The 17,898-nt window shown below is 42.4% G+C and overlaps 1 protein-coding gene across 3 annotated transcripts in view; it reads right to left on the bottom strand.

The window, feature by feature from the left end:
• The window catches only part of PRELID2 (PRELI domain containing 2), a 64,748-nt gene extending 47,850 nt beyond the window's left edge, over window positions 1-16,898 (bottom strand). The window contains exons 1-4 of one of the 3 annotated variants that reach the window (XM_047731166.1): window positions 16,731-16,861; window positions 11,633-11,724; window positions 3,720-3,777; window positions 1,490-1,563 (exon numbers count right to left, since the gene is read on the bottom strand). In XM_047731166.1, the coding sequence (XP_047587122.1) occupies window positions 1,490-1,563; window positions 3,720-3,765 (120 nt within the window). In that variant the 5' untranslated portion in view covers window positions 3,766-3,777; window positions 11,633-11,724; window positions 16,731-16,861. Of the gene's footprint in view, window positions 1-1,489; window positions 1,564-3,719; window positions 3,778-11,632; window positions 11,725-12,975; window positions 13,092-16,730 lie in introns of those variants that run through there. The other 2 variants (XM_047731165.1, XM_047731163.1) reach the window with 2 other exon arrangements.
• Between the last annotated feature and the right edge of the window lie 1,000 nt (window positions 16,899-17,898).

Below are 17,898 nucleotides of genomic sequence, written 5' to 3' on the forward strand. Positions count from 1 at the left end.
GAGTGGAAGGCTCTCTCAACTGAGGAAGAGCAAGCCACCTAAAGACTAAGTCCAGAGTTGCTTTCAGTCTTGGGTGATTAAGAGGACAAGTGATGCTCATATGCAAACTGAGTCCTTGATAATCCAACACACCATGACCTTACTAAATGCTGGTGAGGACATGCAAATGGCCCAGGATTTATGCAGGCTGTACAGTCCATGGCCTCATTCCCCTAACTGCTAAACACTAAGCAAATTATCCACCTCCTTCGTGTCTCCTCTAGGGCTGGTTATGGCCTTCTTAAATTGATGGATTCTAATTGGGCCCACTGATGGGCTCGCATGCAGCAGGACAATATCAGATAAAATATCTTCTTCATTTTAAACTGTCCGATACCTCGAAATGTATGGCTTCCAAGGTGGAGGAGACATGGGAAACTACAAAGGCAGCATTGTACAAGTCAGAGGTGTCCTTAAATTATTTAAGAACTGAGATACCAGACAAAGTTGAATGCCTTTTTAAATAATAGATTCAAAGCCTGTATATAGGGCAAAGGCAGGGTATACACCCTGTGGAAAAAGCCAATGATAATTTGCTGCATACAGTGCAACACATTTTCCCATGTGGAAAATAAAATAAAGTTCTTTTCCTTGTCACATCAGCTTTCTTTCCTTCAAAGAATGTGACAGTCTTAATGCATGACCAGGAAGTGACAGAAGCCACCGTTTTTCCTACAAACAGCAAACAGCACAGCAGTGTAATCTGCAAGCTAATGGGCTTCTCCATCACAAACAGAATCACCTCCAGGTTGAAACAACCACCAGAGACATCGTATGAAATGCACTTCAAGATGCTCTCGTCTTATTTCCTAATGATTCTAAAAGGACTCTTGTCAATAATCCCACTATGATTTAAGTAATGTTATTAAAAATTCCCACTTACCTTTGCCAACCATCACCAGAGTGCTTAAGAATTTCAAAGAGAGAAAACAATTTGCTATCATGAAGATTTCATCATCACCGCCATTATAGAAACACACACAAAAAGACTCACAGAAAACACTGAGAACATTATACTCCCTGAAATAACTTATTCTCTGATAGTGAAATAGAAACTGAAGCTTTTATCTTCCTTGCTAAAGATGAGACTAAATATTTACCATCTGCCCATTTCTGATCATTCTTATCTAAAAGTCATATTTAGCCATGGACAGATGAGAAAAGCTGGTCACTTCAGGCAAAATGTGCAAGGTATCTTTACAATAATTATAGGCCATCTCTGTGTCCACTAAGAGCCCTCCACCAAAGAGAAGCAGAAACAGACAGGGGAAAAAACTATCTCTGGTGGCATCTGCCAAAACTGAGGTGGATATGAGAGTGCTTTCTCCCTTTGAGGGCTATAAGGTACACCTGGGAAAGTTCTCAAACTCCTGTACATCAGAAAATGCTGTCTCTTTCCAGGACTATGTGAAAATCACCCAAGTCTGATTAAATTTTAAAATGAATTTACCTTCCTTAAAATTTCTGGAACCACATTCTGACAGACTGCAATCCTCTTTCTATAGATGATCCCTGTTGACACATCTAGAAACAGAAAATTTTTACACTCAAAAAAATTTTTAAGGAAATATATTCTTGTCCTTTGTCAATAAAACCTTTCATGTCGATGTCAATTTTCTATATGTAGAATTCCCAAAGAAAAATGTTTAACTCAAAATACGGGTGTTCCTGACCACTTTTCTGGGCCAAATCATTCCAAATACACTCATCTGTGATCAAAGAATAAGGGTAAGACAGCTAATTCACACTGCACATTCTGAAGTCAAGGATAAAGAATCACAAACCATTCACTGCTATGGACTATCAATGTCAACCCTCCAATGACAAGGGCCAATGAGCCTTTTGTTCAACTTCAACAAAGAGAATGTTTTAACAAAGAATGGAGAATCTGATTTTGCCACTTTCTACACCAACCATGTTTTCAAGAACAGGCTTCTGGCTACAAAATTTAAATCTGTAATTAATTATATGAGCCACACTCTTTACTCATAGGGAATCAGCTTCCCAGTGACTGGTACTACTCTGCTTTGGAACTTAGTTTCCAGAATAGCACCGATAAGGTAAAAAACACAAAATAAATGTGAATTAAGAAAAAGGGAGACTGGTTCAGAGAAAAAAATAACCCTTGAGTGTTGTCTTTTGCCCTGTAAATTAATGTGACTCAGCCAAGCTCCTATAGGGTTTCTCAAAGCTCTGGCTAGAGTAGCATTGAACACTGGTGCAAATACCCAGACTACCCAGAAGCCACTGCCAGGGTAAGAAGAGGGCTCATCTTCTTGCCCGCTGGCATTCCTTTAGCCATCCCATCCAAGGTTTGTGGCACACATACTTAAAACAGATTAGCCACTCCTGCAGGCAAAGACGCCCCCATCAATGGTTGAAATTATAATTAATGTTCTTATATCACTTTGCAATGTGCACACTGTTCTCTCATTTGATCTTCACAACAAACTAAAAGCAGGATTATTATTATTTTCCCATTTAATAAATGAAGAAACTGAGTCTTCAAGAAGTAAGGTTATGCAGGTAGTAAACAGGGCTTGAAATCAGATTTCTCTGACGCCAAATAACATATCCCTTCCACACTGACTGCAGATACATGGGGAAAAAAAGGCTTTTTTTAAGGATTTTTTAATTAGAATTAGATTTTTTAACTTAGAATTATGGACATGAAGAAAAGACCCTCAAAAGCAAAAGACAGTGTTGTGCTCACCAAGCACAGAGAAGACTTCAGACTCATGTAATGAACTGTGGCTTATTATATGTTCTCCCAGAAGGTCCAAGAGCAAGTCAAAAGTGTGCCTGGGTGTCTCCAAAGGCTTATATACTGATTCTGTGCATCACTAAAGCTTCCTGCATGGCCCGGTTCTCAAGTCCAAGCAAGGACAGTGAAAACGCTTCCAGTGAGATACGAATGACAGCAAGCAGTGAAAACTCCTACAGTCTCATTTGGGGGTGAGTAAACATCTCCTGTAGAGGGCCAGATGGTACATTTTTAGGTCTTGTGAGCCCGACAGTCTTATCACAACAGCTCAACTCTGCTTTTGTTGCAAGGAAGAAGCCATAGACGATATATAAACAAGTGGGCATGGTTATATGCCAATAAAACTTTATTCACAACATCAAGCAGGACAAGCATAGTTCATCAGCCCCTGCTCTGGTCAATATGAAACCATGCTGTCAAGTACAGTTCTGATTCCATAGTCTAATCACCTTATAGTCAATTTTACATACATGCTACTAATCACAACTGTTTTGCCATCTAAAAAATGATACATGAATATATTATAGGGATACAGCCATGCGATCTTGGGCAATTTGTTTAACCTCTCCATACCTTGGTTTCTTCATATATTAAATGGGAGTAATAACAACACATACACCATACATTAGTCTGAAGATTAAATGAGTTAATATGAGTGAGAGTGCTTGGCACATACGAAGTGCTCAGAAATGTTAGCTATTACTATTGTCATCAGTGATTAACTGAGAGAGTGATAAGAGCATATTAAGCAAGCCTTCTGCTGCTGTAAGGGCTGGGTACTCTTTTCTAACACTTGAAATACAGAGATATACCTGTTTCAAAAGTAAGAAGCTATACACACATACACACACACCTCTAGAAAAATCAGTTTCACTTAATGATCACCACCGAAGTGAGGTACATTCAGAAAACTTACCTCTTTTTTCCTCCACGGTTTTTACAGAGATGACATTTTTATCCATGGGGTTGGGATACTAAATGAAAACACATAAAGAAGAATTACCAAAGTGAGTTCTTTCCCAGCAACCAGAGTTCTCTGCAGGAACAGTACATATTTCTCAAGCAACCTCGAAGGCCCGTTTTCAGTCAAGACTCATCACTTCACTACTTGGAACTAGATAAGGAAGAGGTTATCATCAACTGAACCAGTATAAACCCAAGAAAAACGTTCTTGAGATCCAACCTAGCTCTGGGCAGAGAAGGGAGGGAGAGCTTAACTAGGTTAATTACAGAACCAGAAATGGAGGGTGTCCTCTGTGCCATGCCGTGTGCCACATGCTCTATGTACTTATACCATCTTGTTTAAATCCCAAAAGAGCCTCTCTGCTGTGACCAGGTCACGTGTTATCATTGTCTCATCTGTCAGAGATAGAAACTGAATGAAGATCTGAGAGTCTAGGATCACCCAGCTAGTCAGTGGGAGAGCCGTGAAATTAAACCAGGCCTAATACAAAGTGAATCTTCCCCTCGAATCGTATACCACTGCCTGGCAGCTGGGCTGCCATCACAGGAGAACAATTATAGAAGTCGTCTACTCCAGGTGCTCAATAAATCGTTTACCTATTAATTCCCCTGAAAGACAATTTGGATATAACAAGGCTGAAAAAAAAAAAGCTACCACTTTTGTCCCAGCCGTTTACATACATTATTTCAGTTTAATTCTCAAATTAATACCATGAGGTATATGCTGCTTTTTCCCTCTCACATGTGAAAAATAAGGCCCAGATAAACTAAGTAGTTTGCTCAAAACCACCCAGCTCAAGAGCTCCGAGACTAATTTACCCTCAGATATTCTCTACTGCCTTCTAAGCATGCCTACCTACCCTATCCTTAAATCTCCTCAGAATTACTCAAATACAATCCTTTCTATTGCTCCAATACAAAGAAAAAGACTTCCAGAGTGGAAGTGACTTCCTCCAAGCCATAGGACAAGGTGGTCCCTGATCCAAGCCTGCTGATCACCCCTTGGGCCCTTTCTCTAGAAGCTCACACTGCTACATGATGTGACCAAACCTAAAAAGGAAATTACAGGCAGTCTCATCCAGGACATCACAAAGTGCTGAGGGGGAATGAAAGCAGTGAAGAGGGGATGCCTGGGTGGCTCAGTTGGTTGGACGACTGCCTTCGGCTCAGGTCATGATCCCGGGGTCCCGGGATGGAGTCCCACATCGGGCTCCCAGCTCCATGGGGAGTCTGCTTCTCCCTCTGACCTTCTCCTCGCTCATGCTCTCTCTCACTGTCTCTCTCTCAAATAAATAAATAAATAAAATCTTAAAAAAAAAAAAAAGAAAGAAAGAAAGCAGTGAAGAGGCTGACAGGCAGGGGAAGTCTTCGGAACCCCAGGAAGTGGTATATGTAACTCAGTGTGGGTCTCCTCATCTCACAGCAACTACCTATACACGCACATGTGAGCATGTGTGTGAGAGAGAGAGAGAGGTTGGCTAACTGGTCTTCACAGAAAAGGGTCAACTACTTTCACACATATTAAAGGTATCTGTGGCCTCAAAAGACACTGAATGAGAACACAGGTTCTGTGAGAACCAAAATACGATCTAGTTCAGTCACTCCTCTATCCCTACCACTAGCACAGTGTCTGGCACATAGTAGGCACTCAATAAAGTTTTGCTGAATGAATAATCAGGAAGATGAACCTCGCTGACCTCAGGGGTCAATTTGGAAAATGAACCTCACTTTGCTTGGGGACCTATCTATGAAGAGAATCCAGAGGGTCAGTCCCCAGCAGCCTTGACACTTCATTGTGCCCCATTCACACTTCCATCCTGGCAACTGCCATCTTGAGAATTGTCACAAAGTGGATTCTTAAGTATTCATTCACTCATTCATTCATTCATTCATTTTTTTTGCTCCAGGAATAAATGCTCAAAACTACGATGACTGTTTTTTTGAAGTTTAACCTTCAAGTAACATCCACTAGGGAGAGTCAGGTTTAGCTACTCTGCTTCTCGGCAAGGGGCCTGACAAAGCACTCCTGAAGCAAGGAAAATATGTAAGTCTTACACAGATCCCCTGAATTACATGTGTGTTTGTGTGCATGAATAAAAACTTTCATACTAAGATAAAATAAAAGTCTGAAAGTATTTCCTTCACAAGTCTTAGTTTGCTCATTTTGTATTCATCAATACTTCCTGACTGAATATTACAAATATACTATAAGTTGTAGGAAGATTACTGAACTAAATTACGGAAGAGATGTGAAATATAATCATCAGAGGAGGACAGTAATAAAAGCTTTAAACTTCGGATTACTTCACTAAGTTATCAGTGAAATTCCTAAAGAATATAAACTCAGAAACTTCATACTTTTACATAATTTTAAGATTTCTTAGTAAGCCAAACAAAGGGCATTGACTGAAACAATAATGAAAATTCTCTTTCTTCAATTAGGAGGTTTTGAGTACCTACCAAACCAGGCACGGTTCCAGGCACTGAGATGTAGTAAAGAAACAAACAAAACTGTAGCCTCTTACAGAGTTTCCATGTTAGTTGGGGAAAACAAACAAAAAAATAAACATACCAGGAGAAAAATCCATCAGACTAAGGGACAATGGGGAAACAGGAAATTGTGGAGGGGTCACCCATTAGACAATGCTTATAAACAACAGGTGATCCTAAACAATTCACTTTAATAAAATCATCTGCATGATTCAAGTCATTTTCTCACCCAACTACTTTGGGGAGTTGAACAGACACAGCCTCATGTTTCCACACGAGAACAGGAAAAGAAATGAGAGGTTTATTTACAACAGCTAAATACCATGATGTGAAAAGCATATATTCTAACTTTTTTAAAATTAAAGATTTATTGTGCTGAGGCTCCCCCTACCTGGCATTACTTGAAATGATCTAACGCCATCTTGTGGTAACTTGAATATTCATGATTTAATTCATGAACCTTCTGAAGTCAGATAATAAGGGGTTGAAAGAGGGAAGGCTCTCAGAGAGGGTCATCACCAGGAATGCCAATTTGAGAAGACAGGAGGCGGTAGACAGTTTCTCTGGACACCTTTTTAAACATGGTGTGACAATGGAGTGGATCAAGCTAAGACCATCGAAGACTTGGTGAGCATCCATTGATCTACTGCACTGGGTATCAGAGGCCATCTTAGGCATTATCTCATTTAGTACTTCCCCAAAGGAGTAAGCCCACTATTACTAAGACAAGGAGTTTGCACTAAAAGCAGAAATGGCGTAAAGCCTGCACACAAGCAGAGTCACAAAGATTTCCCAATTCCCACTCCTAACCAGCAACTCTCATAGAAGCAAAGTGGTCTAAACACCAGATATCTGCCAAAACTGCTTGCCACCCCAGGACCTGGCTCAGTGAGTCACAAACTGTAGCAGCATAACAATTACCACGTGGGGCCACGTACATTCGCCCTGTGTGCCATATATCCTGGAGGACCTCCAGTATTTTCCAAGGTATATTTCACTTCATTTTGAACTTCCTTATGATCTTATTTCCTTTATAGAATGTATAAAAGAAATCCTTTATCTTTCCCCAAGATATAAATCTACTGCAAATATCACAGTCTAACAAGGGTAAAATGTAGACTTCTCTACAATGTCATATACTTTGCTTTCATTTCCTTTTACACATTGAAAGGTTAAGAGGCCCTAAACTGCAAAACACTGGATAAAAAAGAAAATCTACATTAAGACAAAGAAAGAACTATGAAATGTGAGAGGCCAAGAAATTGAGTCCATCTAATTACAGGAATAAGATACAATATATTTATGGGAGGAGCTTCCTGAAGATAGTTATTCACCTTTCTTATTTACAAGGGGAAAATATACAAGCTTTCATAAAGCCTGTTCTTAACGTAAGGAGTTTTTAAAATGCCAACTTTCCAAAAAAGCTCAGAAGTTAATGCCTGCCTTTTATAATAACACCTCCCCAAAAAAAGAGTTAATGACCTCGGAAGGAACCATTGTTTCCCAACTTCCAAATGGCATCATTCAAGAAAGCACAAGGAAGCAACTAAGCTGACAGGTCTATATGATTAGTTGTACAAAGGTCAAGCAGACCTAAAATAAGTCTGTAAATTAACATTTCTGTTTTATAAGCACCATGAGAATCTTTGCTGCTTTCAGAAATGCATGTGCAAATGGGGTGGAGCTGCTGAAGAGAGACCTGGCCTTGAGCTAAACAAAGAAATCACCATGAACTGCGCCAATTTATTTTTTTAAGATTTTATTCATTTGGGGTGCCTGGATGGCTCAATGGGTTAAAGCCTCTGCCTTCGGCTCAGGTCATGATCCCAGGGCCCTGGGATCGAGCCCTGCATCGGGCTCTCTGCTCAGCTCTTTCTCTGCCTGCCTCTCTGTCTACTTGTGATCTTCATCTGTCAAATAAAGGAATAAAATCTTTAAAAGAAAAGAAGATTTTATTCCTTTATTCGACAGAGAGAGAGATCATAAGAAGGAAGAGGAAGGCAGAGAGAGAGGGAGGAAGCAGCCTCCCCGCTGAGCAGAGAGCCTGATGCGGGACTGGATCCTAGGACCCTGTGACCATGACCTGAGCCGAAGGCAGAGGCTTGACCCACTGAGCCACCCAGGTGCCCCAGAACTGCACCAAATTAATGAGCTACACGCAACGCTGTATCTTAGAGGAAAGCAAAGCTAATTTTATACCAAGATCAAATGAATCATTGATTAATCAAAATTTCAATGATCAAGGACAAAACATATTTAAGTCAATAAATTTTTGAATGGTTGTTTCTTGGCCTTTCAGATCAGCAGGAGAATGAAGTAGAAAGAGCAAAGGACAAAGAGCCAAGACGTACAGACAGTGATACTGCCATCTGTGAAGCCAGGGATACCCAAGGCCTGTCTGGCTGAGAAAAGTTATGGTTCTAAACAAAGGCCAACGATGTCACATCACCATTATTCATTCAAAAATGTCCTGACAGGAACACCTCTGTGGCTCAGTAGGTTAAATGTCTGCCTACAGCTCAGGTCATGATCCCAGGGTCCTGGGATTGACTCCTGCATCAGGCTCCTTGCTCCGCAGGGAGCCTGCTTCTCCCTCCTTCTCCCTCTGCCCCTCCCCTTTCTTGTGCACTTGCTCACTGTCTGTCTCTCTGACAAATAAATAAAATCTTTTAAAAAAAAGTCCTAATAATTGGCAATGACATAATGAAGTTTTTGTTGTTGTTTTAACATATAATGTATTATTTGTTTCGGGGATACAGGTCTGTGATTCATCAGTCTTACAGAATTCACATAGTCAAGTTTTTAGAAGGAAACAGCTTACAATTATGACACAAAGGAAAACTCTCCTACCTCAATGTTAAATGCATACATAAACCAAATGCACTTAAAGATACAAAATCTACAAAATAACTGACCAGTACCATGATCCAAACAGACAAAAAAAAAAAAAAAAGAGAGAGAGAGAGAAAAGAGGAAGGAAGTATCCCACATTGCAGGAGACTAAGACATGAAACAAAATGCAATGTGGGATCCTGGACTGATTCTTGGATCCTGGACTGGAAAAATGACATGAGTGGACTACTGTGAAATTTCAGTAAGGTCGGTAGATGAGTTAACATCGTATCAATGCTAATTCCCTGGTTTTAAAAGTGATACACTGGGGGGCACCTGGGTGGCTCAGTGGGTTAAGGCCTCTGCCTTCGGCTCAGGTCATGATCCCAGGGTCCTGGGATCGAGCCCCACATCGGGTTCTCTGCTCTGCAGGGAGCCTGCTTCCTCCTCTCTCTCTGCCTGCCTCTCTGCCTACTTGTGATCTCTGTCTGTCAAATAAATAAATAAATAAAATCTTTTTTAAAAAAAAAGTGATACACTGGTTTAGGGAAGCTGGGTAAAGGAATTCTTCCTCTGTTTTGCAATATTTTGTAAGTCAAATAGTTGCTGACCCTTGAACAACATGGGTTTGAACTGCGTGGGTCTACTTTTATGTGGGTTTTGTTTTGTTTTTTCAGTAAATACGATACAGTACTGCATATGCATTTTCTCTTCCTTACAGTTTCAACATTTTTTCTTCTCTAGGTTTCTTACTGTCAGAATACAGTACATAATGTACATAGCATACAAATGTGCTCATCGACTACTGGTATCACGGGTAAGGCTTCCAGTCAGTGGCGGGGTCCTCATGGTTAAGTTCTGGGGGAGTCACAAGTTACACAGATGCAGAGTTTAAATTGTGTGGGGGCCAGGGCCCCTAAAACTATGTTGTTTTGGGTCAAATGATTTCTCAGTGAAAAGTTAAGAAATAAAAGACAAAACGAAAATGAGAATACAGAGTGCTGAAAACAGAATGAGTCTTGAATCCAAGAGACCTAAGTTTGAAGCCCACCTGTGTGAGTCTTGGGCAAATTACTTTAATCTCAGCCTGCCCTTAGTTTCTTCATCTGTACAACTGGGCGGGGGGGGGGGGGGGGAATCCATCTCAAAGAGTTGTCAGAGAAATTAAAGGGAATAACGTTATATAAAGTACAAACACCAGGCCAGTGCTCAATAAACAGTAGTGGTTTTTGCTGCTAAAGAATGAAACCAACATTTTTAAAACTTAGTTTCAGGACTTCAGCGCCTATCTTGCAATTCACTGTGGTGTGGCACTGAGTATATGCCTAGTATCTTCCTGGAAACCAAACAGATTTAAGCGATTACTTAAAAATTATTAGAAGATATTTCTTCTTTTCCAGACTTGTAAAACTTCATAAGCTCATGCTTTATTGATTCAAAGTCCATGTGACAAGAACTCCTGACACATTTCTATTAGCATTAGGGAAGGCATCATGTCAGAGAAGTAGGAGGACTAGAGAGAATATTTACTTTTTAAAAAGGCAATAAACTCTAAGTACTCTAAAAGCTGTCATAGATTTACAATTAATATATGGAGTGCCTGGCTGGCTCAGTCAGTGAAGCATGTGACTCTGGATCTGGTAGCTGTGAGTTCGAGCCCCACAGTGGGGTAGAAATTACTTAAAGATAAAATCTTACAAAAAATTACGATCCTTGCCCCACACACTATGTCTGTAATATGCCCCTGACAAAGCATTCATGATAAAAATTTATGTATTTCCCTCTGTCCCCTTGACAGTGAGCTCCTTGAGGGCTCAGGCCATGTTTTATTTACATCCTCATCTCCCAGAGGCAAAATGATACACAGACTTATTATAAATGTCCACTAGTAGACATACGAAACTTTCACTATTACTTTCACTATTACTCCTTTGATAGTTAAAAACTACCCGAGTTTTTATAAACTGATTAAGCCACAACTAAGTTGTTTTTAAACTGATTGTTTAAAACTAACTTTAAAACTAACTTTTAAAGTTAATAAACTGAGTAAGCCACAACTAAGTTGTTTTTAAACTGATTGTTTAAAACTAACTTTTAAGTTAAAACTAACTTTAAAACTAACTTTAAAACTAAGTTGTGCTTAAACTGATTAAACCACTACGTAAGTTTCCAAGCACACCTTCACGTCATTCAAACAACAGTTAAAAAATAAGTCATAATTCAAATGTGCACCATTTATTCATGCTCTTTCTTTTCTTTATTATTCCAGGTTGGTGAAGATTTCTGCAGACTACTTCTCTCAGCTTTTTATTTTCAAATTCATAGGATCAATGTGAGAAATTATTGTGGTTAGTATTACTATCAAGATTTTTACCAAGTACTTTAATGCACCTACTGTGTGCCAACATGAAGTTAAGTAGGTTACATGCAACTACGTGTGTTATCCACTTAATTTCCCCCAACAATGCCAGAAGACAGTTACTATCATACTCTGTAGATGAGGACCCTGAGGCAGAGAAAAAGAACTGACTTGCCCAAACTCACACAGCTAGAAGCGCTCCGTCCCCCCGTCTGATGTCAGAGCCCGTGCTCTTTCCGTTTGCACCATTCTGCTTCATGTCGTACCTAATCTTCTTCTAGCAGGATTGAGGATAAGAAGATAAAAGAAAGACTATTACAGTGTAAGTAAAAAGATAAATGACTGTTTTGTTAAACTAGCCCTATAATTTGTCAAATCATTTATTTCGGAAATATCAGTTTACCCCAAATATTTCAGGATTTTTTTCCAGGAAGAGATGTTCCCCACAAGTGGCAGATTTGCAAGGGAGAAAAGATAGGATCAGAAATGGAAACATTAATAATCACCCAATCAACTTTCTACTCTAAATGGAAATAGCCATTCATAAATCCCCTTTATAAGTTTAAGGGTAAACACTCCAACCATTTTGTTCAGCACAGCAGGCTCCTGGCTAGAATAAATAAAAACCTGAGGCCACTGCGTTGAAGCAAAAAGAAATGATTTTAATCTGTCCATTTTATTATAGGGCCGCAAGACTGAACCCCACACTAACTTCCATCTGAAATTACAAAGGGCTAAACTCCAGAGTGGTGCATTTTATTCACTCATTCCACAAGATCTGTTGAGCACCTACTATGTTCTAGGAACTCTTTGGGTGCTTGGGATGCATCAGGAACAAATGAAAGATCTCTGCCCATAAAGCTTACACCCTATTCACAATGCCTGCTTTGCCTACAGCACAGAAAGAAAATCAACACAAACAACTCTATAGTAAGAAAAACTCTAACTTCTCTGGCCTTAACTGAGTATAAACAAGAACATCCAGTCAACACGAGGGCCCTCTGAGTCCTTTTCAATTACTTTAAATTTTAGGTAGACAACACTGAAGAAGTGTTTGAATCCAGCTCATGAATGCAAACACAGCAAACAGACCCACGTAAGCTTGTAGAGATGAGTGAGCTTCTGGCCTGCACGGACGCAACCCTGCCTGCTCTTTGTAGGTGGTTTTAAGTAAAAGGAAGGAAACAGCTATAAGCAGTAAGAGCTGGAAAGCTTAAGAGTCATACAAAGAACCCTAATGCACTGTCAGGTGCACTAACAATATAGTGCATAGAAACTACAGTTTAGCATCTGATGAATAAACCATTTTGGGTTTCACAGCATTCCTCCATAAGGGTTCACTGAGAAACACTACATTCCATGAACAAAGAGTTCTGTGGTGTTTGTTTTCAAGGTACCACTTAGCTTTGAAAGCATGTAGCTAATATTTTGCCTGTGGTATCCAACAGGCAGGTGTAAGAAGAGCAAACATTCCTCAGGTTTTAAAAATAGTAGTATATAATAACTTGGAAGGCAAGTCCTAACATACCAAAAGACGTAGATCAGTAGACTCTATTTAAAATAGAACATCCTCGGCGCTGAAACAGCTTCAAACATACCATTGTGCAAAATCAGATTAAATGCTTCCAGAGATCCTCGTATGATTGTTCCTTCTGCCAAGTGCCTTCCTTTGAAAAAAAATACATAAAGACTAAAAGAAAAATAAAAGTATATTAACCCACAAAGATCATTCCTACTACCTTACACTTATAAAAAGCTCATGCTTCTCAAACTCGCACACATTTGATCCTCACAACAATTCTGGGAGACAGGTGAGGTCCGTGGCATTATTGTTTCACAGACACGAAATTAAGGCAGTAGGGTTGTCGCAGGTCAGCAGGCACAGGTCTACAGCCACCTAGTGGAAGAAGCACTGAGACAGAGCAGGAACCACACTTAGGTCCCCACACCCAGGAACTGGCTAACAAGCTACAATAACCCAGTTTTCTAGCCCTGCCAGCAGGTACTGCTTGCCATCAGAAACTCAGCTGGATGCCAAGGGGAACAGGCTCCAAACACCACCCCCCCACATACTTCTCAACTGGTCTGATCCACCTCAGACACTGTGCAAGCCCTCCACCTAAGAGGGATGCTTGACTGTGAAAACCAAACCAATCTAAGCCTAGATGGACCCCCACTGATGACCCTTTTTCAGCCAAATCCTCCTTAAAACCCTCCCAGACCTCTCCTTGGGGAGCCAGACTGCAGAATCTTTTTTCTGTCTCCCTTGTACTGGAGCATTAAGCCCTGATAAAGCCTTGCGTGGAACACCCACTCAGCCTCCAATTCTAGAGCTAAGACAGCCCAAGAGCCTGACTGGGTAATAGTTCCTCTTGCTAATTTTCAATAAATAGCCCCATTTCCTGTCCACTAGCCCCACTGTCTATGAGCTTGTGGAGCCCACCACCCAGATGAGGCCTCTTTCTAATTTGCATAAGGGCACAGTACAGACTGTTTAAAACTGTGTCCCAAGGCCACCCAAAAACCACTTTTAATGGGGAAAGCACAAAGATTAGAATCCAGATCTACTGACTTCCAGTTCATGGCTTTATGTAATGTAAGGTGAAATGCTCACAGTAAGTAGATTTACTGAAATCTCATAACTTATTGACTCACACAGCCCCTCTGAGGCATTGTTTTGTGAATAAAAAGAACGGAAGTATGGTGTCACCCAGTGTTTGCATTGTCCCATTGCTAGGCCTTTTCTGAAAATATTCTTTCCCTAGCCCTACCTTCCAAAATATCCTATTTACTATGTGCCTGTCACTTGGCCAAGTGTTCTGTAAGAATACTAAAACGCTGTAACTGAATGCAATTCTGTGCTGTGAATGACCTCACCTGTAAACATATGGCACACAAAAACCAGCCAGCTGATCCCAGTCAACCTACAAAATCATGAGACCCAAAAGTTTACCACTGGTTTAATTCACTAAGTAACAGGGGTGATTTGTTACATAGCAACAGAAAACTGAAACACTGTATTTTCTCACCTTAGCACACATCAATACTATACCCTTATATCAGGCACAGAGGGTCCCAGATGAATAAACCCTGAGAAAAGACTAGACAAAAGAACACTGGGATTGGATAAAGAGCACAGCAAAGATGATTCTGGAACATTTTTCCCCCTCAATGATCATCTGAGTGCCTATTATGTGGTAGGCCAACACAGCCTGGAGATGGAGGTTGAGACTCTGGATTCAGATGTGAAATCCTGGCTTCCCAACAGCTGGCTGTGGGAACTTGGAAAAGTTATTTAAACTTCTTTGAACCTCAGTTTCTCTAGGTAGTGAAATGGAAATGGGCCTTAAATCCTTCCCACAGCTGCTGGATGAAGTAAACGGGATGATGTATGAAAGCACTTCCTCCCCCTCCCTTCTTCCTTAAGAAACTCCTATATACACTTCAGCCATCATTTGACAAAGGCCACTTTTTTGGGAAAGCCTTTCCCAATGACCACCCTGGGGAACTTTAGCAGGACTTCTCTGCTATATTTGGTCCCAGCAACGTGAACTTTCTCTGCATAAATACACATCACCAATTGTAAGTATGTATTCATTAGCTGTTCATTTATTAATGTCAGTCTCCCCAACTGGAAACCATCAGCTCCATGAGAAGAGCGTCTATTGAGTGGGCCCCAGCACTGAGCCTGGCACACAGGAGAAAAGTATCTCTAAACACCTGCTGAATAAATGAAAAGCATTTAGCCCAGAAGCATGACCACACGCAAAGTCCTCTCTAAAAGAGAGCTTGGCATTGTGCTCTGTGCTTCTGTGGGAATGAGTCCTCCCCCAAGAAGCTTAGTCTCATAAGGAGAAAAGGTATGTGCGGAAGTAACTATCCAACACTGGAGAAGATGGTCAGTGATGCCTAGATCAAGTGCTCCCCCAGTTCTGTCAATATGGAGATCAGCTCTTGATAAGGATAATCCAGAAAGGCATTCCAAGGGAGCCAAGGCATTAAGGAATCCACACTCCAGACTGCCAGTCCTAATAAAAAAATGGAGTGTGCACTGTTTCTCCTTTGGGCCCAGAAGTCTGGCCTAAGGCAAAGTCTCCACCAGATCCACAATTCATGCTCTCAGTCATTTATTTATTCATCATTTACTAGTTTTTATTGAGCACCTTACTAAGTGAAAAATATGAACGATCTGACATGGGGGGGCGGGGCTCTATGGCAACACCATGTTAACCAGTGTCCTAATCAATCCTTGGGACCTGGGTCCCCAACCACATCACCCATAGAGGTCCCCTCTTACCACTTAAAAAATTAACTTCTCCCAGCCTCTCTGTTTTGCTTCTGCATTATATATGGGGCACACTGCCTGGTAGCTGCTGCCCAAGGCAAATTAGAATTCTTGCAAATCTTGCTTTAAAAAGTGAACGCTGAAGGGGAACCTAAAATGCCTTCTAATCAACACTCTTATCTTAGATGAAGAAAGCGAGGCCTAAAAGAGAAGATGACCCTTGACCAATGAAGTAACTAGAGTCAGAGACAGACTACAGTTCAGGAGTCTCAGCTCCCAGGCCTGGGTGCTCTGGATTTCTCAAGAAATTCCCTATTCTACTGCCAGGAGCATAGTCCTAGGAGGAGCCCCTGGGATAAATAGGACCACTGAGCAGTGAGCCTAGGGCGCAGTATGAACAACTCTAACATTTTAGAGGCCTAAACACCAGCCTGAGCACTTACATGAATTATCTCACTTGATTCCTCACAACCAGCCCTTTCCATTAGTACTTTTATTTCCCCCATTTCACAGATCAAAAACACTAAGGCACAGGGAGGGTAAGCTACCAGTTTCAAGAGATATTAAGGTGGTAGAGCAACAGTGCTGAGTACACCAGGGTGATCGCTTCCACCGCTCCCACTGGCTTGTACTGGGGGGGGCGGGAGGTCCATGATGTACTAGAAAGATCAACAAGTCACGTGCAACCTCAACCAGGCTCCAGAACGTGCATTCCCTAGGACTGTGGGGCAGGATGTGAACGTGCTGCCGCGCACGGAGCCTTCCCCGCACTCCAGGGAGCGGTGGGGAGCCTTCGAGGAACTGCACTTCCACCCACGCCCCGCACGTCCCGAGGCAAAACCCGCAGCTGGGGCGCGAGAGCGCGGACTCGAACTCCCGCGGGGGCAGGGGAAGGAGCAGGGGCAGAGGGCGGGCGCCCCGGGACACAGACGGCTGGGCCGGGGGTCGGGGCGGCCGGGGGGAACGCGGGCGCGGCCCGGACCGGAGCGGGCGGGTACCTTGCGGAGGAAGCTGGCGACCACCTGCTCGAAGGGGTACTTGTACACCTGGCGCACGTCCACCGTGACCCCCATCCCCGCACGCCCGGCGCCGGGCTCTGCCGCCGCCGCGGGCGCCCACACCCGCCCCGCCAAAGGGGCGGGGGGAGGGTTTTTTCCTCCCTTTTCAAACTTTCGAAACTTTATTGTCCTCCGGCAGGAACAGACGGGCAGTCGGGCCCCGCCCCCTTCCGCCACCGCGGGGTGTGGGCGGCAGGCCTCGGGAGGCGAGGCGGGGGCGCGGCCTCGCGGGTCCGGGCCCCGCAGGCGCCAGGAGCGGCCCGCTCCACCCGCGGCCCGGGAGCCACCGCCCCGGGCTCTGCACCTCTGGAACCCTGCTTTTCTGTTGTCACCTCGCCTGAGCGTCTTCAGACGCAGCAGCCCTAAGAAAAGTGATCATAAATACGGAAACTACCCGGCCTCCAAGTCTGGGTTGTAATATAACCCTCCTCCGTGTTGCTGAGTCCCATGTGACAAAGGTCAGCAACTGCAGGACACACACGACCCAGGCAGCTGCCTCAAAAGCTTTAAGTTGGGCTCATATACCCTGGGAGTGTTCAGGAAATAAAGAACTCGCGGCTTAGCATGTCCGACCCTGTAAGGGAATTCCTATGCTCCTCAAAGTTGAAACACCATGGAGCAAGGAACAAAGGGACATGGGAAGAATCTGAGTACTTTTCACTGGACTGCACGGATTTCCCAAGATCGAGCAAGTGAATTCATTTATTCAGTAAGTTACTCGACCTATCACTTACCGAGCATCTACTCTGTGCCAGGCGCTGTGGTAGGAACTGCACCTTCCGTAGTGAATAAAGTATGGTCCCCGCTGGCAAAGAGGATGGGTGAGCCAGGCGATCTGACATCCAATAAACAAAACAGGAAAACAAACAGAATAATGGATTATGGTTACGGGGATGGAGCATGATTTTAGCTAGAATGAATAAGGTAGTTCTCTGAGGTGGTGACCTTCACGTTTATCTTGCCTGCTACCGACACACATAGTCATAGCAGCACTGCAAAACCCCACACTTGGGTAAACCCAGCTTCCCATTACTCAGGGCTTCACTCCTGCCACGGCAAGAGGCTGGAGACAAATACACACCCACCATAACAGCCCTGCTTTCAAATT

This window comes from Lutra lutra, chromosome 5 (genome assembly GCF_902655055.1).
Source record: "Lutra lutra chromosome 5, mLutLut1.2, whole genome shotgun sequence".
NCBI classification, from domain to species: domain Eukaryota; kingdom Metazoa; phylum Chordata; class Mammalia; order Carnivora; family Mustelidae; genus Lutra; species Lutra lutra.